Source organism: Gallus gallus, chromosome 3 (genome assembly GCF_016699485.2).
Source record: "Gallus gallus isolate bGalGal1 chromosome 3, bGalGal1.mat.broiler.GRCg7b, whole genome shotgun sequence".
NCBI lineage: Eukaryota > Metazoa > Chordata > Aves > Galliformes > Phasianidae > Gallus > Gallus gallus.
The window spans coordinates 26732033-26756590 of record NC_052534.1 but is presented as its reverse complement, the minus strand read 5'-3'; the positions used below and the strand labels follow the sequence as shown (position 1 = coordinate 26756590).

The following is a 24558-nucleotide window of genomic DNA, read 5'->3' as shown; positions in this document are numbered from 1 at the left end:
TCACAGCACAATACAGAAGGTATCACAGAAACCTTTAAAGCCTCCTCTTTAGCCTCATTTTCAGAAAGAGTTAAGCCATGCTGGGTGGCATTTTCCAAAGAAAACTGAGCCAGAGAGGATGTGCTTCTCAGAAAATGTTAATCCAAATGACTACAGTTTCAGAAAATTGCAAGTAACTGAAATGGGAAGACACAGTATGTGGTTTTGCTCATAAAGGAAGACAAAAATCAGAGATATTCATACCATGCTGGCATCTAACTAAATGGCTTCTCTGATATTGGTTACTTGTCTGAAATCATGACAATAACTGAGCAAAGCATATCATTCTGTCTTTCTAGATTGTGCAAAGGTTGGATCACAACCAAGTAAATACTATTGTCCCATTAAGCATACAAGTATGGTACGTGCACTGCTGTTTTGTGACCTTCTCCTGATAAACGCACTAGCTATTCTTTTACCGGTGTTGCACTGAACATAAGTTCTTACAGCTTTCTCCTCCCTTGCCTGTAGGTGCTACTATTTTCTCTCGATCACCACTTCACTGTATGTTTGTCCTCCTGTGCACTGAAAGCCCTTCAGTTTTCGAGTTGTCCACAAACCTGATCAGGCTTAAACTTACACCGGAGAATACAGATCTGCTAGCAAAGACATAGAGTAGTCACATGGATATACAATTCCTGTGAAAATTAAACTGGTCAAGAAAGTCTTCTAAAACCCAAGAGAGACGCAGTAAGGGCGACAGTTAACAAGACACATCATTGATGAAATACAATTAAAAGTTCTGATTTCATAAATTAAGTGGGTTTTAAGCCTCCACCGAGCATCTTGTGTAATAATAACAATAGCAATAATAATATTGAATTGATAGCAACAACAACTTGAAAGCAATAGGCCCTGTGTCTCTAAGTTTGTTTTAGGGATGGTGCAACAGAAAAAAATATTTGTCAGATAGGAATGCTACAAAAAAAAACCCCATGAATATCAAATGGGGAGTCGCTGCCCCTATAAAAGATTGGAGTTAAGCCTCACTTAAGACAGGAGTTTTATCATAAACTCATGTCTCATGTGAGTAGACACAAGACTCTGGTTCAAGGTTTACGAACCCTGTATATTTCTATACTCTGTGGCTACTTAGTTCAGATGTTCTTCCAAACATCAATATATTCCTTATTGAAAATGCATCACAGGTAGTAGAAAAAGTAGTAAGGACAATAAAGCAGAGAATTTCCAAAACTATCAGCATTAGTCAATTAAAATATTTATTTCTGACCAAGTACTAATTAGTTAAAAACATTCCATTTAGTCTTAAAATAGACGTTCAGGCTACCCCATTTATTCTTGAAATAGTCACTTGCTCTAAGAATTAGGAAGACAATGGCATTCAGAGCAAGCATGAACCCTCTCCCGTTTTATTACGGTTAATCACAAATGTACATACTATAATGGAGCTGAGCCCCAGCAAACTCACCAGGCTGTGCATAATTTCGACTCCATCTGGATTCACTGTGAGCGCCTCATCATACAATTGCCTAGCCACCTCCAAATTGCCTTTCATCTCTGCAAGCCTCCCACGCATGTACAGTACAGCATGAGATGTGGGGAAAAGACTAGCTGCCTCTTGGATACAAAAGCCTGCTTCTTTGAGATGCTGTTGCTCCATGAAAAGTTCAGCTGAAAAAAATAACACAAAAACACCCTACCATTAGTTGAAATAATTCAGACACCTTTCTTCATATTAACTGTGTATCATCTTCCTTAAACGTATTAAACCACGAGGTCACCATCCTGCATAGCGCTTACTACGACTGCTTAGTGTTTATTATCACAAAGTGGAGACAATGAATGGCTATTATGCAATGTTAAAGTCTCTACACAGACTTTCATGGGCCTCTTTAGGTGTGGAGGGAGGATGGCCTTAGTGATACAATGGAGTGCTTCCTCAGAGGGGATGTAAACATGTGCTGAACTGAGCCCTGAGGAAGCAGGGCTGGTGGCCACTTGGAGCCATCGTGCGTGTTTCCAAGTAATCTGTGGAAAAAGAGAACAGAATAAGCCATTACTGTCTACTGAGTAGTTTAAACATGTCAGAGTAATAGGATACATCTGACTAAGCTGGATGTTAAATAACTTATTCAAAAGAGTATTTCCATATTTAAAAAAAAATAATTAAATGTGTTTTTCCTCTGCTTACTTGCCTAGTTTACGAAATAGCTGTCTCTGAAGTTTTCAAAGTCTCCATTAAAATCAAAAGGCTTATATCACAGAGACTTATTTATATTGCATATTCACAAACTTACCTCCTCACATACACTCTACAGAAATTAAAAAGGAGCTTTTGGAAGAGACTGCTCAGTAATTTGCTTTCTCATCTCCTAGCAATGATGCTAGCGTTTTTCTTACAAAGGCACACTGAGATGTTTGACTGTCAATTTGTTTGCTAATCAAATCTTTTCTCAAGTTAAACAGATTTCTCATTGTATCTCACTGTTAGATGTTAGAACTTCTCAGGATTTCATACGCATTAAGTTCTAGCAGAAGGCTTCAGAAGCGATACTCCATTTTCATCAACACACATAAATGAAAAGGGAAATTGTATTTTATAGACAGATATATGCAGGTGTGTGTATATCCATGCATGTACATAAAATAATTTTCTCTTTGCACATCAGCCATTGCTCTTCAGTCCGTAACCTGTTAGCATTCTATCCCTTATCAGTGGAAAAATTCAAAGACTCTTTTATTTTTTTAACCGATGTGGTAATGCAGTAGGTATCGACAGCTCTAGAGTCCAATCCAATCTGAAATGACAAGTTCAGGCTCCAGAGGTAGATAAACAATTCTGAATTTAGATCCAACCTTAAATGTCCTTACTTTTAAAGGCAGTGAATGGTCTCAGAAAGTCTCTGTGAGGGGGTAAAGTAGCTTTAAAAATTACGTCTCTTGTATAGCTCTTAAACTGCCAGTGTTGGAGTGCTGGAAAGGCCAGATGACTCTGGGGGCTTGGCATACTGACATGGGGCTTGCTGGGCAAGAGGCAAGCAGGAGAGCATCCCGGCACCAGTCCTGCCTGAACAGGGGAGGCCCCTCCTTGGCCCATCAGACACAAGCTTGGGAGCACAGCTAGCTCTGCTGCTGGCAAGCTGACCATGACGTCCACTGAGGTGGCAGCATGGCCGAACACCCAGGTCTAAGTGCTCCTTCTGAAAGCACGGTGAGACAACATCGATAAAAAGCTGGAATATTTCTTAGCCCTCCCAAAGTTGTACTTCAGATAAATGTCCTTCTCTGAGGCTGTCAACACGAGCACACAAGCTCCTTGGTAAGAGCAGTGTACTTAAAAAGTGACTCATATGCATTTCTGTCCGGTTAATCATTATAAAATCTCAGTATGCATCCCCTTCTTCGGCTCCAAGAGGGTGCAGCCATCTGACAGCAGAAAGGAAAGCCATCCATCTTGTCAAGCTGAGTATGCGCGCAGCCTTATTCAAGAGTTTGTGGGAGGACAGCGTTTTACTTGTGCTTCCCAAAGAACAGAGCATTCTCCTGCCAAGAGCTGCACAGCAGCTGATGCTGCACATGTGGCAATAAGGAGGATGGAGATGTGCAAAGTGACGATTCACAGCCTGAAGATAAACACTTCGTTTGCAAAGCTAGCACAGCCCTAGCAGTGCAAAAGAAGAGGTGAAATCCTGGCACTATTTGAAGGCAGCAGAAGTTCCGGCTACTGCTGTATTAAAATCTCTATTAGCAACTAACAGCATAATGCGACTTGTTTAATTTCTAAAAAGCATGAGGAGCAAGGAGGTTTAGATGTGAAATCATGCACAGCCTGTGATTCAATGCATAGAAAATAGGGAGTACTTATTCTTTCTTTCAACGGTGCCTGTAAATCTTCTTCGGTAATAACAATTATTTAGAGGAAGCGCAGCAACACAGAATCTGAATAAGATCTACAAATTGTATTTTATGGTACAGTAATGTAGCATATTAAAGTTCAATCCATTTCTTCGCAGGCTCAATAGTCAGTAAAAAAACGATTTAATGGTGTGGGAGGCCTAATTTGCATCAAAAAAGAATGAGAGGTGCTTGTGGGTTACAAGCCACAAGCTGGGTTACCCACCCAGCTAAAAATAAACACTAAGGGAAATCGTTTAGGCCTGCACTAAAATGTGCTTTCGGTAAACTCATTTTTTTTTTTACTTCTATTGCATACTCATTTCATTTACAGACGAACAAGATATGTTTACACAACACAGGATAAGAACAGAGTCAGAGGCAGAAATCAAAGCCAAAACCCAAGGATTCAATGTATTTATCATGGATTACCACTCCCACTTCCTTAACAGTACTGGAAGTACTGAAATGCCTGCATTTGCCTTACCTGGGTAAGCAGCTTCCTGTCTGTTTGGTTATTCAGCATATCTTCCTGTATCACCCAATCATGTTGTATATAAAAACCTGACCAAACAAGCAGCATTCACAAGGCACTTCTGTCTAAGAGACGTGGTACTCGATGCCACTCCAAAGCTGACAGCATTTCCTCAGGGTGAAACAGGTATAGAGGATCTGGGATTCTCCATGAAAGCTTCACTGCTTCAGGGAAGCTGTTTATCAACCTCAAGCTGCTGGATTACATTGTTCTCAGTGCTGCCATTCTTTGCAGCTTTGAATTCAAAGGCTATCTTTACAAAGGCTTTCTTCCTATCTCTTACTTAACATCATCTTGATAAAAGCTTAAATAAGTTTCCAAACTGTTTTGAACTAAATATTACTAAAGGCACTCCCAGTGCTACAAAGCAAAAAAATGATCATCCTGGATGTGCTACTTCCTCTACTAGCCTCTCTGGGGGAATGATAGAAACTGAGCACAGTTGACTGTCAGGGAGTATTTGAGCATTTTTGCCGTTAAGTACTGAGACCTCAAGCAGCTATCCAACTGACTCCAAGAACCAGCCTAGTGTGACTCATTTCTTTCCCAGATCCACCTTAAGCTTCGCACAGCTCCCAGATCTACTTTAATCTTCACATCTGTGCTCTTGTGCAGTACTGTCCATCCTTCTCTGCTGTCATCTCTTCTTGTGGCTCCAACCTCCTTTGCCTTTACTTGTGATCCTCCTTCCATCTGATACACGAGCCTTAAGGCTGACCTCAGCTCATGTAGGCAGACCACGCCTCCAACCACACGTGCCATTAGTTCCTAATGCAAGCTCCTAGTTTTTCCAGTTGCGTCTGCTAGCACCTTTAGCTCATCTATAGTGAGGACCCTCAGTCAAGTGAGAACTGCCAGAAGCGTATCATCTACTCACTCTCCAAGGTCAGGTAACAGATACACAGACCAAGAGTGCTTGCAGAAGACTGACAAAGCTGGGCCTCCTGCAGTCAGGCTCCTCTTTTTGTCTCCAAGATAAATTACTTGCCAGAGCTCTGTTGAGGAGTCCATCTGAGCAGCAAGGCGGTGTAATCTAGTCATGTCTGCATCACAGTGCCAGTCTGAAGAATGGAGTTGTCTGCCATCACCTTGAACACTGACTTATTCCCTATTTCCTAAGCATTTCAATGCCGTGTCAAGAGTGATTGTACTTGTCACCACAGAAGCAGCAACAACTGTAATTCTAGCCAACAAAATAAAATAGATTTGAAACATGTTTCTGCAGTGTGAAACACCCAAGAGTTAAAATCTCATTCCTTGTGAATCACGTTCAGTGTTATCCAAGATGCAGCACTTACTCCTACAAGCAGACTGTTCCACATCACTGTTCTGTGTCAGCCTGATCCGCTCTCACCTACCCCAAAAATACTACTGTGTGGCCAATGCCATGAAGCCAGATGACCAGCAGGATGGCACACTGGGGAGCAGCCCTTCACACCCGAAGAAGGTGAGACAGCCTGCAAGGATGTGTAGAGAGGTGTTTTTTGTTCCACAGAATCCATCTGTTTGCAGGATCTATTAATACTTGTTATTGCAGCAGCCCACAGCCAGCTGGAAAGACCCGCTCCTCTGAGACAGCTCTTTCATCAGTGAATGCAGAGCTATTACCATGACAAAGGGTTCTCCCTCTGTCTTTTCTTGCTGTCAGATGACGTTTAGTCATCGTCCCTTATTATGACACAACCGTGCATGCAGAAATTTGCAGGCAGATCAGATTGAAGATTCACGCTGTATCCCGACTGTAATCACTTCATTTGATGAAGCCTTCAATAGAGCAATGAAGGAGAACATAACCTGCCACGTGTTCCCATCCACCTGAGCTCAACCACTAGCTCTTCTGAATGAGGCAAGAGATGTACGTTCTTAAAAGATATCCTTGCAAGCAAGCTGGTAGTTAACCAGAGCCCAGGGACCTGCTTTAAATTTCCAAGCTGCAGGTCTCCCAGGGGCTGAAATGTCAAATGGGTTTCTTTAATTACAAATGCAGCATTAGAGCAAGCAGTTCTGGAAGAGACACAGAACCATCACAAGCTACTCTCTACGCCAAATGGTGCAGTCAAAACATCATTTGGAATACCACAAACTTGCCATGAGACACCTGGTTCCTCTATGTGAAGTGGGGTGGTGCTCAGCAGTGACAAAACCGTTCTTTCCCACCTGGGAGAGTTGGGAGAGCAAACTCAAAATGTTGGGAGCAAACAAAAAATGTTGCAGGCAATAAGGCCACCATTGATAAGGGTGGCAAAAAATACTATTGGATGGGCATCTTTTTTTTTTTTTTTCCCGTATCCCCTTTTATAACACTGATTACTGGCTATAGTCAAAGGGAATTCTTCTAAATCTCCATATTCCAACCTAGTTAAGCATAAATTCTTATCTTCTATCCCTCACGTGGATAATTGTTCTGCTGCTTTCTTCAGGACTGGGTATATTCTGTCACCAGCCCAAAAGGTGCTGAGCAGCAGAGAAATGCTCTGCCATTCTGTGGGTACCGCTGGCAGCGCAGCAGGTTCTTCTCCGTCCACTGGCAAAGGATCCAGAGAATGCCTAAGAAGGAGCTGCTGTCTGCTTCCCTAACAAGTGAGCGTTCACATATGTGAGCACGTGCATGGCCCAGATCTCGAGAAATGCCACGTATGCTTTGAAGACCACCCATGCCAATGGATTATCAGTCTGCAAAGCTTCACATCCTGCTCCAGCAACGAGAAATATCCAGAAGCCTCAGGAACGGGGGAAGCAATCCAAAATGCCCAGTATGGATAAGAAGCAGCCAAGAATGCTTTTGACTCCTTCAATTCTTTAATTAATACTGTTGATAAAAAATAAACTAAACCAACCTGCAGAGCGCGTATGAAGACCGACTATCTCCCTGATGATACTGAGTTGAAGAGAAGTGGGGCATTTGGCCAGCTTTAGCCTGCACTAAAAGACCATGCCAGAGCTTGCTAAACCAGAACCCTTAGTAGAACCTTGCTGGCTTATTCACTGTATCAGTAATATTTCAACAGGGAACAAACCAGCTCACTTCACCATTTCTACCTCCAGTATGAAGTGTTCCTAATCCCTCCTAGTAAGTAAACATGGTAGGTCAGTCACCTTTGCAGTACACCTTTACTTCTCTCAGTAACAACTTCATAGTAAAACATTTCCTCTTGTGGTCTCTCACCAGCCTCCAGCTTCTCACATTGCCCTGTATCACTGTAAAGAGCCAAAAAATCAGTAGTGCTTATGGACCTCAAGAATCTGAGCAGTAAATGGGGAGCTCTGAAATTTCAGTGAACTTAAAAAAAAAAAACACAATAAAAACAAAAACCCAAGAAAAAGTAAAAAGTAAAATATTGGGATTGTATCAACAACTACTGCTGTATTGCAGGAGAGTATCTGACCTCAGCTGTTCTGCAACATCCATAAAGATGTTTCCCAAACCTGATAAACACCTTTAGTATCTGAGCTTATAATTTGAGGGGGGATTAGGATTGCTAAAAGCTTAGGGAGGGAGGGCATTTAATTACACATGTGCAAACCGTGCAAGCCTAAGCTGCGCTGGTGAGCTGCTCCCTTTGCTGTCCCTGGGCTGCCCCTGCCCACGTGTGGCTGTGGACATGGGCCAGTTGGGGTTGCAGATTCCAGCCCACTGGCTCCTACGACATTTGCTCGTGGAACAAAGCCCATCTCCTCTAACACAGCTTTTTCCCAGGAACTGGCCCACGCTGAATAAAATAAATAAATCGCGAGCGTTTTGTGAAGGGAAAAAAAATATTCCTGCTGTACATAGCTCAGGGGAACAGATGTTTTTCCATTAGCTCACTGTTCCCTGCTACACTGGCTCTCTTTACATCTCTTGTTTATGGCGTGTTCATTAGAATATTTTTTCTAAACTTCTAGCATGTCAGTGAGCCAGCAGGTAGCTCTCTCCAGCCCACTGTGACTACATAGAAGAGTTATCAGGGTGATTTTTCTTTAAATGCTCCTTGAAATAAGCCCTAGGTCTACCTGGTGAGGTTTGCAGACTGCGTTTAGCAGGCATTTAGCCAATCTAAGATCAAATTACCAGACCTACTTTGCTGTGAGTGGCCATATTTGGTAAAGTACTGGGCTAGTCAAGAAGCTCAATTGTCAGATACAAAGTACTGGCAAAGACAAACAAAGTGGACATTGTAGTTAAAAGTAAAGCTTAAAATAATATAGCAACGGGAGCTGGAGTATTTGAACTCTTATTAAACTGGCCTGTAGCATTCTAAAATACTCCACATAAATAGAGTATACTGTTATTACTGCCTGAAAATACACTCACGCATACTTCAGGCAAGAAATCACTCATTACCGAAGGAGTTTAGAACTACTGAAACTATTTACTTTCAGAACCGACTCACTTTGCTCTCCAGGTCAAAAGCAACCTCGTAAAAACACGGAACGAAAGTAAGTTTTGGTCATAAATCTGAACCATTCCAAACATATTTTCCTTAGCCAAACAGCATGATTGTATTTTCTAAACAGAAAAGAGGAGTACTGGCACAATTCCGTAGAGGAAAAAAGGGACAGAAACAGCTACTAGGTCAGACATTCATCTTGGTACTATTATCACCAGTAATCTCTAGGATTCTCCTCACAGCTCCTTCTGCTCCAAGAGGCGAAAGGAGTGAACAAGCTTTACCAACGCCATGGAAGTTCTCTCAAGGCTGATTTAACCTATCAGTCATGAAAAGCTGAAAAAAGAGAAAAAAATGGGCACACGGATCACATAAAGATCGTCTCACCTGGAGCTGCACCACAGCAGAACTGTGAGCTGCGGGAAGCTCCCTCTACAAGTACTCCCTGAAGTAGGGCCCTGACACAGGGCTGCTTTCAGACTCGGGCCAAGAATAATGTTTAGGCTTATTAACGTAAAACCTAATGAGATGACTCTCCCCTTTTAAAAAGCCATTACATTTCAAGAAGCTGCGGGAGGGGCTATTTTTAAAAGGGACCAGACAAGCTGTATTAATCACAGTCCTTGCTGCAGAACGCTGGAAAACAGCATAGCTAGTAGTATTTCCCAAGGCATGCCTCTCCAACACCACCTCTGTGGTCTTTGGAGACAACAGACCCCTTACTCTTCCAAAGCCAACTGTGACTGCCTGCAGGGGACAGGAAGATATGGAAGCCCTCTAAAGAAACGTGTGAAGTTCCCTGATGCAGATGAGATCATTGCGCTCCCCAATGGTCCTACAGGAGATGGGTAGGCATAAGATGAACAGTGACAATTCAGTTTTATGTGGATGTGTGAAAAAGGAGAAGAGGACTTGTTCTAGAGGCCTTAGATGCATCAATCTGGCTGCTTACCAGAAGCTACAAGAAGTTAGCTTGCCAAATGGCCAAGATGAAGTTCACGAAGCACTGCTGCAGGGAAAAACAAAAAGCAGCAACCACCATGGTGCAGCACATGCAGACTTTGCAGTTGCACTTCCAAAGCTGCTGCTTTATTATTTTCTACGTGGCTGTTCATAAACTCAGAAAAATTGCAGATGAAAACCACAAGTCTATGCCCTCTTAAGTATTTTTAGCACAGCACAAAAAAGAGTCATTATTTGGGCAGAATTGACAGCCTTGCCTTCAGTAGCTCTTAACTGCAAATGTTCTTGTGCACTAATTAACGGAATGTGCTAACTAAGAGATGCATCAGAAGCTCAATAAAAGCTCCCCAGTTCCAAGAGACTGTGGATGCTTGTGCAAAAGGCAGGCTAGCCCTGAACTCCTACTGCAGCTATGGGTAGTTGGTGATGCTGTAACCATTCCCCTATACTGGCACCATCTGATGACTACCACACACTAGCGGTACGCCTGATAAGCTGTGCACTACCTCCTTAGTGGGGTCTGGCTGCTGAGGGCTGCAAAAACAGCCTCACATAACTTTGCTTAGTGCACCTCTCTCCAGTGGAGGCCCAGAGAACTCTGCCTGGATCCATCAGCTTTCTTGCCCTGGGATATGAAGAGGTATGGGACCTGGAATGGCTCTGATGGAACCCAGACAGACAGGCTCACAGCCTGGTGCCCTGCATCCATACCACACCCGCACACAGACATGACCAGCTGCATCCTCCTTGTGTCTGACAAAGATAGATGCTTTGTTATTAATTTACTCTAGTATGAGGGTAATGATTTTATCTAGAGATTTATGATTAACACTAGAAAGGTTCAAGTCTTAATAATGGTAAAAACAGCAACATACAAGTCTTTTCCCAGAGACAAACAAACATTTCCCTCCATTTACAGATAGGAAACTGAGGTATAAAAAAGCTAGGCAACTTGCGTAGAGTCGCAAGATGAGTCATTGACTGAAAAAGGACAAGTCCCAGCTAAACCTGATAGAAATCTACAGCACACTGATGTGGCTCTTTCATAAATATGAAATGACTCCAGATGCAGGCATCAGAAGGTTATGCTAATTGCTTGTTGCTTTCCACAGCTGTTAATTTTGTGGTGAGCTGCAGCATAAGAGCATGTGACCTTAGCTGTTGTTTACAAAATATTTCTATTTTGGAAGTTATTACCTTGTAACTCTTCCTGTCTTCCCCTCCTTCCTGATGGGAGAGATTTTGACACAGAGGGCAAGTGATGCTTTTTTGGGCTATTTGAGTCATTGAGCCCACCAAGACCACTAAGCTGCATCCATAACAGTAGCTGGCCTTAGTAATGAAATCACAAAGCAGTCACAGTATATGCTGTCAGAACATCGATCCCATTTCAAATCCAGTTAAATTAAACACGAAGAAAAACAAAGTTTAAAATAAGCCAATAGGACAGAAAAGTTACAGCTTATAATTTCTGTCTAAAAGAATTAACATCTCTGAGGAAGGCACACTGAAAAGTAATTGTAGCAATTCACAGCGAGGTCACAGCAAGCATTAGGTCTTTATTACTTTTGTCTTTTCACACAGCAGCAAAAATAAGAACTGCCTTCAGCTATCCGCAGGATGATGGACAACAGACACCTGACTTCTCATCACAATAAACTCCTTCTTTTCTTTTTCAACCCCACCAACTTCCTCTTCACCATCAAATCAGAAGCATGAATGGAATAAAAGAAAAGCCTGCTAGTGATTTTGAGGACCATAGTACAACAGTGAAATCCTAAGCAAGTGAAAGAACATGTGATTAACTCAAAGGCTGACGCATTCCATTAGGTAAGTTCTTTTTTTCCTTAATAGTTAGCCAAATTGTAGCAAACAATGTCACATATTTTGTACCAGAATTGAGGTCTAATTGGTAGAAAATGGCCCCATAAAAACAGCTATAAAATTCTTTGCTTAAAAGTAACGTGAGACTACCAGGTTTTATGTGAGAATTGTCAACTGTAGATAAGGTAAAGGAGAATTTGACAAGTTCTCCTGCATACCTAACGGTAAATTATCAGCACCGTTCTGGTGTGCTCTGCTTTTTTCTTGTTGCAAGTGGTAGCAGAGACATCTAAGAAGTAATCACAGCACTCAAATGTTATTTCAGGTGCACAATGGTGGGGCCCAATTGTGGAAGAAAAACTGTGCCTCTTAAAAGCAAAACTGCAGGGTCAGAATGCCTTTTACCAGTCCTGAAATGCAAATGGTAGAATGTGCTGTGCAACTCTCCTCCTCACCAAGGGCTCTGTATAAAACCCCTTCACCAGTCTGGATGTCACCACTGGGTAGAGTTCCTTCTCAATATTCTCCTTTCCCTATCCAAGGTTTGCTACAATACGTCTGTTTCAAAGTGAAGTGCAAATCTTTCAAGTCCCTGGGACACTCAAGCAGCCAAGAATAAGATGAGTGGAGGACTTCTTGTTTAATAATTTTCACTGAAAACTCAGGAAAAACTGGAATGCTGTCAGCCTAAATAGCATTTAATGGGTTGTTTGCCCAATCATTTTCAGCAAAATGAAACTAATTGCTGCTATCAAATGACATTTCTTAATGAAGAACTGCTTCCTCTCATTTAGAAACGTATTTTAGTTATGTTTGAAGTTTTCCGTGTTATGGAAAAAATAGAGGTGAGCTGAAAAATCACATTATTCCAACGTTTTATTTGTTAAGATTTAACCAAGCAGTATTTCAAAAACCAAGTGGGATAGATGGGCAGATTTACTGTTGGTGTAAGGTGTTGAAACAGCCCTGATTTCAACCATTCCTTTAATACTCGTGTCATCTTACTCACCACTGAAAGGTAAAGGAATTCCAGGTTGTCCATAAATACCAAAACTTACCAGCTTGTAGCCAGATTTGTTCAAGAGTTGTCCACAGCTGCATAGGTCCTTGCTTCATTGTGCTGCTCCGCATTGTTATTTCAGATATGGCTTGTTCCATTCTTGATGCAGCAAGGGAAGAGGCTCGCTGTGATCCTACGGACCAAACAAACAAGAACAGCAGTGCATTTTATACTTTGGGATATTTGGCTCATTAGCTAGGCAGATCTGACCGTCTTCTCCAAAGCATCAGTTTTGTGTAGTAAGAGTTACATTGAATTCTGAACTGGAGATATTTGCCCCATAAAAGGTTATTTTATTGAAAACAGATTGTATTACCCACGGGCTGCACCTCAAGCAAGTGAATCAAGAGACAGTAATTTTATAGAAGTCTGCCTATCAGCCTCATTGAGGAAGCAACTGTATTTTGCTCATTTGGAAAGCCGAATTCTATCATCAAGTTATTTCCTAAGAATATTTATTAGTAACCTGTTTTATAAGCACACCGTCACTATACAACTGCAAAACGTGGCTCACTAATGTAAAATGCTAGTAAAGAATTACAGAGTAGGTCAGCAGCATTCAAAGAACGCAGATTTCAAGTGACATCAATATGGTCCTATTGGTTTAGAGACAGCGTGGTTCTTCATTTAACCTCGGGGGGGGCAGAGAGTTCAGTGCTTCGACTGTATTAACCTTTAGAATGCGCTGTAACATTTACGTAAGAACAAAGGATTCGGCACCCACAGCTCGGGGAACAAAACATCACATCAAAAGGTGATTCCAGAAAGAAGGTACAGACAGAGACCATGTTCTCAAGTGCGGCGTGCAGTCGCTTATTGGTGAGCCACCCTTTTGCAGGACTAGCAAGACGGACAGTCACAAAGCATAGAGCTACGAAATGAGGCTTCAGAGCTGGCTTTGTGAAGCTTTGAGTACTAAACATTTTAGCATATATAGGTTTAATGTGATTTTAAGGTTGATAAACTCCTTCTCTAGAGAGCTGTTGTGACCAAAGCACTTGGGCTGATCTTGTAGATCCTGGAGCTAAAATCCCGTGTTCTCTCACAGTAGCTCTCCAAAGAGCACAGTAACAGGTATTCAGAGAAGCTGGGGTAGCTCTGAGCATGGGAAGGGAGGGAAGGGCAAAAGCCTGTCATGGGATATATACCTTAAGCAGCCTTTTTAAGAGGATTGGCATGTTTTTGCAGCTGGAGAGGGCTGAAGCTAAAGCACATCTTGACAGCTGAGCATCACCTGTGGGGACCACGGTGTCAGCAGGCCTCTGTGCACCCCATGCTCCTCTGCAAAGAACACTGCCCACAGCTTTTATACAAGCTGAAGCCTCTGAGAGCATACTCTCAAGGGCGAGGCCACAACTGCAACCCAGAGCCTGAAACTGCCACGGGAAACGCTCGTCCTGTTATCTCACAGCTAACTAATGTCATTCATTTCCAGCAGCAGAACTTCAAAACAGCTCCCCAGTGCCACAGGCGCCTCCCACAGCTCCCTTGCAAAATGCAGATGTGCTCCTCCTAGATGCATTCTTAACATTCCTGCATATTTTCAAAGACATTCCTGACCTAATGTTCCAAGAGATGACAGTGCAGTAATGCAGGAATTATGGCTTCAGTGGCACAGTAAAAGCCATTCCACACTGTATGGAGGACTTATTATATGTAACAGTTTATTTAAAAGATCAATCTTCTTCTGCCTGTTTCACCGTATGGAATTCCTCCCTCTGCCCTGCCCACTCCTGCTCATCTCTCTCCCTCCATTTAGGAGAAATTTCACTGCAAAAGGGCTCCCAGGAACTTGCAGGCAGAATGAGGCTGTTTAATGCAGGGAAAACAAACAGACACTCATCCACAGCCACCCAGAGCACAGGCAGCTTCTGTACAGCAGAGAGGCAACGCGAAAATTGCCACGTGAACAATTATCGATGCTGTTTAGGAGTACTTCAAAGCCAGAGCAGACTCACGTGGTCGAACTCAAACACGCTGCATGGGCTTTGTGGACCTGGTAGTCAGCCTAAGCAGATTCTTGTATTAGCACTCTCGATCACGGTGGTGTGCTTTAAAAGCAGCATTCAGCATTACATCTCTCTGCCAAGGCTGTCCTCTTTCAGAGAGGCTTTCTGGAGCTGTGCAGCACCTATACCTAAAGCTGTTCTGACTGCAGTGAGTGGGCAGATGGGCTGTGCCTTATTCACATCCGCTTGGGGAAATCCTCTTTTCCTTGCAAGTCAGTGCACGGGGATGATGTCACTGTGAGGGAACTCTCTGCATTTTGGACAAGTTCACGTGTTGCTGCAGGGCTGAACAGCCATTTCAGGTCCAATGAAGCATCCTTCCCGCACAAAGAAGGCTTTAAAGAACATCACTACGAGGAACTTGAAGAAGCACAGGCTAGCTCCTCCCCTCCCTGTTAGCCAGGCAGGTAGCTGCTGCAGGCAGAGAGCCTGCAATGTGACACTGATCTCTGTCCACTGCTGTGTGTGCTTCAGCCTACGCAGCCTTAAAAAGGGAACTCAAGTTACTTAGCAATTTACTGCCTTTGGCAGTTATATGCAAAGAGCCTCTGCTGTAAATTGCTAAGTAACTTGGGCTTCCTTTTCATGTCGCAGTCCTTTGATGTTTATTTTCTTTTCCATTCCAGCCTAAACAAGGAAGCAAGCCACACCAGGCAGTTGTCAGCTGATCTGTCCCCAGCCCTGCACCGTTTCAGACAGATATGTTCCTTGCTCTCAGCACACGTGTAGATGGAAAGGCTCCATCCCAGCCCAAACCCACACGTTTGCTACTGCTATTCCTCCTTGCCTCTGCACAGCCCCTCGCAGGAAGGCTCCAGTAAACCCTTTAAGGGCAGGACTTTGCTGGCTTGGCCTGCATAGACAAAAGGCATCTAGCCACAGACCTGACCCTCAGGTGCATGCACCAGAGACCCTGGGGTGGGCTGAGGGCAGCAAGGAAAGCTGCCAGAGCCAGATGCAATGACAGCTCTCACACAAAATGCCTCTTCCTAAAGGAATGTAGAATTTTATAGGCTAAAAAAAACCCATAAAACCTGTCTCACAGAACTTTAAAATCAACCCTGAAAATACATACAAATGTTGGCATAAGAAAACAGCACCTCAGTTTGTTATTTTAGTGCACTTTCATTCCCTTTTTAACAGCTCCACTAGACAGAATATAAACTTTGCATTTTACAACAAAGCCCTCTGCACATTTCTTGTAAGAAATGATTAAAAAAAATATTTTGCCATGATGAGCTCCACACAGAAACCATATAAAAACATACCTAAATAATTTTCCTACAGCACTGTTGTAAAACCAAGAAGGACTAAGTTTAATATTTTACATTTATGAAAAAACTGCTATGAGAATAGAAATGCGCCTCCATAGATTTACTGGGCTTATAAGAAACATAGAATTCCCCTGCCTAAATCACTTGAGGCGAGAACATTATTAGATAAGACTAAATCACAAAAAGAATGAAATAGCAAGACAGCTGACTGATACCAGTGAATTTAGTTAGGAACGCTGCTTCAGTTAGGGGAAGATGAAGAAAATAAAGAGGAATTAATCTTCCTGGCAGGAAACCTAAAATTCTAGCACAGCAAATAATCTCACTGTGGCCTAACCGAGGGGAGGCCGGCGTCAGACCCAGCTGCAGTAATCTCCCTTCAGTCGGGGGGGATCACAAAGCACTGTGCATTGCGGCGATACTGCCGCACGCTCCCTGGAGGCTGCATGCCGGAAACTGGAGCCTGCCCTAGGCTGATGCCAGCACCAGGCCTCCTCCCTCCCTCCTGCTGCGGCACTGGGAGGCACAAGGGGAGAGCGGCTGGAGCAGCGCTCTGCTGTCTCACCTCCTGCTTCCTGCAAGAGGGCCCCCGACTGGGACACGTGCCCAGCTGCCTCCAGAACAGTACCGTGGAGGAGATAACCCAGGGAACGAAGGCTGATCTGTCTGCCCAGCATCAGGGATCGTAAGGGATACTTCCGCAAATCTTCACAATGACCTTCGAGTGATTACTGTCTCAAATGATTTTGCACCAAGCACCAGGAAACATTCACATTTGCTCCCTTTTCCATCACTTTTAATATGCCAAGCAGCGCTTATTCATTCCTTATTCATTAGGTAAGCTCTCTTCATCCATCTGTGTTGAATTTGGTCTTTTCTGTTTCAGTAGTCTAAAGAACTACAAAATACTGACTCACTCACACATACAATAAGAAAACAGTCTTACACAAAATATAGAAACATACTGTGGCAAAGGATATTACAAGGGAAAGGGAATAAACAGATTAAGAATTACATAAATATATGTCTATAGAACCAGGAAGATTACAATGTCATGAATACAAACCCTCAGGGCTCGACATTGTGAACAAAAGTAAGAGCAGACACACTGGATAACGTTTTGATGCTTGAGTGTTTGCATGCTCAAGACTAACCTTGTAATGCTTTTTAACCAGCGATGACTATAAATGGGGGTTAAACACACAGAACCACAGAATGGCAGGGGATGGAAGAGACCTCAGGAGATCACTGAGTCCAACTTCCCTGCTAAAGCAGGTACCCTACAGTGGGTTGCACGGGTAGGCGTCCAGATGGGTCTCGAATATCTCCACAGAAGGAGACTCCACAATCTCCCTGGGCAACCTGTTCCAGTGCTCCATCACTGTTACATAAAGAAGTTCTTCCACATGTTTGAACACATCTGATTTAATAAAAGCCACATACTTAATAAATAAGAACTTGTCATCCTCTTCAGCTGTGTGTACTGAGGACATGACTTCAGTTTTACCAGTTCTCGGACAATCACTAATTCCCTAGCCTGAAAGCATGAGACTTACTTAAAATATAATGATTTTAAAAGTAAGGTTTTTTGTTTTGTTTTGTTTTTTGTTTTTTTTCCCAAGTGTTTCTCTACATGCACATGAGTAGAAAGTTGATGTATTTAAGATGAGAAAGCACAAATCATTTCCTCACCAGAATCATTATCATGAGCATCCGGGAGCGTGAGATGAAGTCCGTTATGCTTTTTGATCACTGGTGTTTCGGTCACACTACTTCCTTTCTCAGAGCCACTGCAAAGAAACAAAAACTGTTATCTGGCCACCTTTCAGCAGGGAGACAGTGTTCTCCTCAAAGCAGGCAATAATCTCACCTAACTGTCTTCTGGAACTGAAAACTCCAGGTGTTTCTTGAATGTGTCATTCTAACACCACCTACCCAGCAATGGATGAGAAATTCAGGCGCTGAGAAACCGTGCCCAGCAAGGGCTCCAGTCTGTGTGCTGCTATCAGTTTATTTGACTGCTGCAATCTTTGCCAACTTCTGGGCGAGCAACACGTTGCCAGCTAAAAAGCCAGATCAGAGGAGGCCAACTACCAATGCCCCCCATACAGAAGAACCACTGCCCCTTGGTTTTTTCCGTAGAAAGATGGGATTCATGAGTGTGCTGCGTTAATCCTTTTGAAACAGACCAACCACCTTCCAAATTCCTCAAGATTACCTCCTCCCACTTTTGTTCTATTTCAACAGAGAAGGAAGATAAAAGTTACCACATAGTACCACTTTATGAAGGGAAGCCTATTTGGTCTGCATCTCTTCTAGACTTCTGTCCTTACAAGGCAGTTCTTCAATAGGAGAGCTCCAAAATAATAATAACCCTGTATCTAATGATAATCACTTAGTGTTGATCTCCTGAGCCTTCCTGAGGACTGCCACCCCTCTAGGATCAGATGAATGGTGATGATATCTGCTCTCACCATCAAGATACAAAATAACAATAGGAAAAGTGACTGCCCTGGCTATTTTTTCTCACACACTTCCAAGGCTGCAGCTCAGTTTGTGGATGACGTTCCTTCCAGGAAAGGAGCTGTCACAGAATCATGATTGCTGTGGATGCCCAATCTTCCAGTTTAATTAGTCCTATGGTACAGATTGCATAGGATTCCCTTGAATTTGTATTAATCCAGCAGAAGAATTACCTTGGGATTGGGATTTGGTTTTAAATATGATTATGCTGTTATCACAGAAAACAACAGCGAAAGATAAACCAAGTCTTCCCCTTGCCAACAAACAGTCTAGGACTGAAAGCCACTTACTGTCATTTGTCATACTGGTAATCGTATTTATAACAGCTAATTAACCTCTTACCAGGGCTTAGGGATCAAACATTACAGTTTTTGTTAGTGGACCATGAATTCTTGGCCACTGACTGCTCATCTAAATCTGGCCTTGACTGGGCCTCCCCGTTTTACATACTGGTTTCCACACTGATATCCCATTTGAAATTATTATGTGGTGAAAGATAGAAGGGAAAACTCAAAGCTTAGTCCTGCACCCCTGTCTTGCTCAGCCATCACTGACACAAGTGTCACTGCCTTGGCTGGAGCATGCTGGTGGAATGGCAGAGGTATGTGCAAACCTGCCAGCTTTGCTTTATAACATTACTAACGTGATGCTTTGATGCAGCAGTCACCATGAGGTCAGTGTTGAGACACATGGCTGAACACCGGTTTAGGCATTAGATTATAGATGTCCTATAGAAAGGACAGGCAAGAAGTCTGATAACAGGAGAGAAGCCTTTAGAGAAGTCTTGATAATGCAACCTCAGCTAACAAAATGCATCTCAATACAGTCAGTGACAAGAGGACTGCATTCTGCAAAAAAACAGCTTCCAACAAAAAGAGATTCTTTATTCCGAAAAAGGGCTGAAAGCGAACAATTCCTTGTTGAAAGCTGCAGTACCAGGCCTTCCAGCAAGAGAGCCTTCCCAAGTACCAAAGAAGGCACAGTAGCCAGATGATTTGCCTTCCCCATATGGCACTGGAAGTGCCCATGTTTTAAAAAGGTAGTTGAGGCAGTGGATAAAATGGTCACAAAAATTAGTGAAATAAATGCTTGACTGATAGACTGCAGGCGCACCATCAGTTTGGTTTATCAGGAAGAAGATGAAGGGCACTTAGCATGGCACATAAGTACCTGCCAGGGGAGAAAGTACTGGGCCCTAGAAGACTGTAGTCTAACAAAGTTATACTAAGACTGGGCAACTGAGAAACCAGGGCCAGACAATGCAACAAAACGTTAACTAAAGTGCAGTTTAACTGTGTGGTTGATTAGCTACCGATTGAACTAGTAAAGTGTTTTGGGTGTAGCAGCTCTCAACCTCATACAAAAACAGGCTTTTCTTTTCCAGGAGGCCCTAAAAAATGTCTGCCTCCGAGTCCCACCAATAAGAATTCCCCTTCAGTTCATTTGAAAGCCCAACCCAGAATATTTTAAATATTTGTTAGTTGATAGCGCTGCAATTTGCATTAAAAAGGTACTTCCTGCAGCACTAAATCCAGTCAAAAACTGCAGGCACCAAGTTAATTTCAGCTACTTTTCAAGCACTATTTCCTAATACAAGATGCTTTCTGAAACATTTTTTTGAGAAAGCCAAAAAATACCACTGGGAATAGCAATGAAATACACATTAGAGGTCCCAAAAGCAAAAGCAGAGCAATTTGTTTTGTTTAGGCTTCTATGGCTAAAGCTTATCAAAAGCCCCTAAAGCTGTCACATCTTGGTTTTTTAAACGTAACAGCCAAAGCACAGCTTGAGATCCAAATGCAATCCAAATGCTTCAAGTATTTGTCTGTTCTCCAACTCAGCCTCTTCAGTCTCAAGACCGCATCCCCCACCTCGCAACAGTAAGTCACATCCAGTTCTATCTGTTCAGCGTGGATTTGATCACCTTCACGAGGACGACTCATAAGTGTAAAGATTATTCATGTGAGAAATACAAGATTGAATCATCAGCTAAAGACACTAAGGCCTATGGAAATCAACGATTCCAGTGTGTAAGAAACTATTCTAGTGCTGTGTAAATATCTTTAGTGTGTGGTCTGCTGCTCGTTAGCTAAACCAACATGGAATTACTAAGAATCCCTTAAGGACAACTTGTACCTAGACATGCATTGTTCTGTACCACCATTCTGGTGTTTATAAAGCCTGTGTAAATGTACTCGCAAGCAGGGGAACAATAAAACTTTTTCATCAACTGGCTGCCATGACCGTTGCTGTCAAACATGTTGTATTTTCCATCAAACACAACCTCTGCAAACATTACAGGTGAGAGGTAAGTATAGTGTTGGGAGAATATTTCCAAGGGGGAAGGGCTGCACATTGGTATCATGACTGTGACAATAACCGAGGGAAGAGGGAAGGAAGAAAATCCAAGCTGTTAACCTTCACACTTTGTAAACTCTTATCTTTTATGGAGGGGAAGCAGATGACAGAAAGAGAACATACCTATGATCTCTTTCAGCACTGTTCAAATGCTTTTTTTTTTTTTTTTTTCCCCTAAATCATGGCTAAAAATTTACTTCTATTTCTTGTTTTTAACAATATTATTTGCTACCCTTTTTGCAAAGTAATTTAAGTATCTGGACAGTTAGAGAAGATAACTACATCCCCATTGTGAAATCTGAACTTGTTGGACAGTGGAGAAAGCCTACCTGTGCTGTAAAACACTATAAGCCATCTGCCACATCTGCAACATATGTCTGCATGTCACCAGAGCCTCCTCAGGTCCTTTATGCATCCATTCCAGTTTTACTTTGGTGAAGAGTAAGCTGCAAGAGGAAAAAGAACAACTTCTGTTTTATTGGCACCTCATAAATGTTGAGAACCAGTACCACTCTAGTGAGATCCTTGCAGCCAGCGATTTCACTTTCTCAGTACGTCCAGCTCTAAAAGAAAACTCTAGAGCACAAAACATTTCATTTGGCTCAACTTTGATTCCCGACAAGGAGATGAGAGGATTACCAGTATTTCTCAGCTGCAGTCAGATTTGTGTCACAAAGTTGGCAGGACAGTGTTAAAAGCAATGCGTTACAATGCTAACAAGGTGAAGCATACACTGAATCTCATTTTACTGTGGACAGCATAAAAAACAAAATAAAAAGGAACTGGCAGAACACAGAAACCAGAATGCTTTTTCAGTCTGCCGCGCTCCTATGACAATGGCTTACATAACAGATATCAGACAATATGTAGGGGAAAAACCCAACACACCTAATATACGCAAACAATTAGGTAATGCCTCACAGGAAGGAAATATTTCTTCTTCACTCCACCTGGCATCATCCTGTGCCCCTAGGCAAGACAGCTGATAGCCCTTGTATGGTTTTGTTCTACACAGTGTAAGCACAGCTACTGTTCCTGTACCCAGGGAATACCTACTTGCACAGACCATGGGAATTCAGCAGAAATAGGTCAAGCTCAGGTTAGAAGACAGATTCAGTAATGATACAACTCACTGCTTGCTGCTGGCATGGCTTTTAACACTATCTTTCACAAACATGTTTTACCTTTTTTAAGTGCCAAAATCATTGCATTTATTTATGTACTGTAGTAAATTTATCTTTTTGCTTTAAATGTTTTCAGAAAGTTTGAGATCTATCTATTTTGATTTAGCTCCATACAGCGAGCAATCCATCCACTAGCTGCAATATATGTGTATATGCATATGATAACACTAGCAGCTGAATGCTAAAAACCTTAGAACTAGTACTGTGAGAGGGGCCTGCAGGCCCCTGTGGAATCCAAACAACTTCAGAAGGAGACAAAAGTAGGTGCAATCTCATATTAAGTTCAACAAGACCAAGCATCAGGTCCAGCACTTCAGCCACAACCCCAGGCAACGCTACAGGCTTTGGGCAGAGCGGCTGGAAGACTGCATAGAACTGGGGGCGTTGGTTGATGCTTGCCTAAACATGAGCCAGCAGTGTGCCCAAGTAGCCAAGAAGATCAATAGCATGCTGGCTGGTATCAGAAGTAGTGCTGCCAGCAAGAGCGGGGAGGTGATTGTCCCCCTCAGCTCTGATGAGGCTGCATCTCGAGTACTGTGTCAGTCTGGGGCCACTCAATACAAGAAAGATATCAACACTTTGGAGTGTGTCCAGAGAAGGGCAACAAAACTGGTGAGAGGCCTGAAGCACAAACCTTATGGGGAGTAGCCAAGGGAACTGGGACTGTTTAGCCTAGAGGAGGCTCAGGAAAGACCTTGTAGCTCTTTACAGCCACTTGAAGGGGGGCTGTGGTGAGGTGGAGGCTGGCCTCTTCTCCTGTGTCACTAGCGATAGGACTAGAGGGAAGAACTAGAAGTTAAGCTGGGAATGTTCAAGTTCAACATAAGGAAAGATTTCTTCTCTGAAAGAGTGGTCAGGCTCTGCAATGGGCTGCCCAGGGAGGTGGTGGAGTCACCATCCCTGGAAGTGTTCAATAAATGTTTAGATATTGTACTAAGGGACCTGGTTTAGTTGGGAAATAGGGGTGGTAGGTGGACAGTTGGACAGGATGATCGTGGAGGTTTTTTCCAATCTTGGTGATTCTCTGATTCTATATCAGAGAAGATTTTGCAGCCAAATAAGAGATCCTTCACTTGCAACAACAAGTTTGCAGCCAAGACTCTGTGGCACATAGCTATGCAAATGTGCTAAAATGGTAGTCCCATTCTGCACGAACAAATATTAGGGTTTGGGGGGAAAAAATATCACCAAAATATAGTCCAATTGCGTCAGTTGCTAGAGAGAAATCTGCTCATGGCCACTGCTACAGTTTGACTGCATGCTTAACGTCCATATACGGAAGCACAATCAAGTTGTAGTTAGAAGATGGATTATTCCTGTTCACAGCATCAGCAAGACACTTACTACAATAGTATCCAGTCTCTAGTTCTCGTCTGTAACTCAGATTGGATGAGGTTCAGAAAATGATTATACTAGTGTACTGAGCCCCCAAAATGTAGTTCATCAGAGGCTCAAGAAGCTTAGTTGATTTAGTTTAACCAAGAAACAGCAAAGAAAATATTTTGCTGCAGCCTGCAATGGAGAAAAGGTACTTAAGAGTGAGGTTTACATCTAACAGAAAATCAGAAGATTCAAGGTTTTGCTGGAAGCTGAAACTTATCAAATGGAGATGGTAAGTAAATGCAAACATGCCATTATGAAAGCAAATAACCTTTGCAGCGTCTACCTTGTGTACAGAGTAAATTCTGTGGTCTTTAAAGTTTTTTCAGCAAGACAGGCTAACTTCTGGAAAGCAATGATATCAGACAAATGGAAGCTATGGGCTTGATGGAGGGGTTCACAAGTTAGAATCTTTGGACTCTGTTCTGTGGAGGAACGGACCTGCACCATCACTCATTGCCCTTTTGGCAATTCATTTCTGAAAAATACTCTATCAGTCCAAGCACCTACTACAATGAACTATCTATGTTATTTTACAAGTACAGAATATTTCTAAACCACTACAAACTTTCGAAGTGAAAGACCTTCATAACCAATGTATGGCGTTGCAGAAGCATACTGGTCAAGGACCCTAGGGCCTCGAGAAGAAAATACTCATATCCCCATATAACACCACGCTTATGGATGCTAAAGGATAACACTCTAAATATTAATTAAATAGAGGAATATAAGAATGAATAATCTGTTAACCGTCAAACTACTATGCAGGAGGGATACGTTAACAGTGTTCCTCCTTCATTTCATATCTGTATGGATATAGATGGTTTAGTTATCTGCACACAATTAAAATCACTACACAGTATACTTAAACATTACAGTTAAGCATTATGAAGGTGAATATTACATTATTTTTTTCCATCATTCTGCTGCTTTTACAGTGAGTACATATCAACTTCTTTGGATGAAGATGCAAAATTGTATCTTATGAGCAAGAACAACTAATGAAATACAGGAACAGAGCAAATCCCTGACAAAAACATAACAGTGTCTCAGCAGAATATTATCATCAGTTGTAAAACACAGGCACACGAAGGTTAAAAAAAAATAACAAAGAAGTAACACAATTTTAGTGAGTGTCTCTGCAATGGAACATTAGCAGATCCTAGAGATACCATGCACAGTTA

General features: G+C 42.4%; 1 protein-coding gene across 7 annotated transcripts in view; it reads right to left on the bottom strand.

Moving 5' to 3' along the window:
• TTC7A (tetratricopeptide repeat domain 7A) overlaps window positions 1–24558 on the bottom strand; it is a 162061-nt gene that overhangs the window by 33916 nt on the left and 103587 nt on the right. For 5 of the 7 annotated variants that reach the window (XM_015283703.4, NM_001396803.1, NM_001396804.1 and 2 more), the window contains 4 exons: window positions 21140–21256; window positions 17622–17719; window positions 12645–12779; window positions 1469–1671 (listed from right to left, as the gene is read on the bottom strand). In XM_015283703.4, the coding sequence (XP_015139189.1) occupies window positions 1469–1671; window positions 12645–12779; window positions 17622–17719; window positions 21140–21256 (553 nt within the window). Of the gene's footprint in view, window positions 1–1245; window positions 1672–12644; window positions 12780–17621; window positions 17720–21139; window positions 21257–24558 lie in introns of those variants that run through there. The other 2 variants (NM_001031055.2, XM_015283704.3) reach the window with 2 other exon arrangements.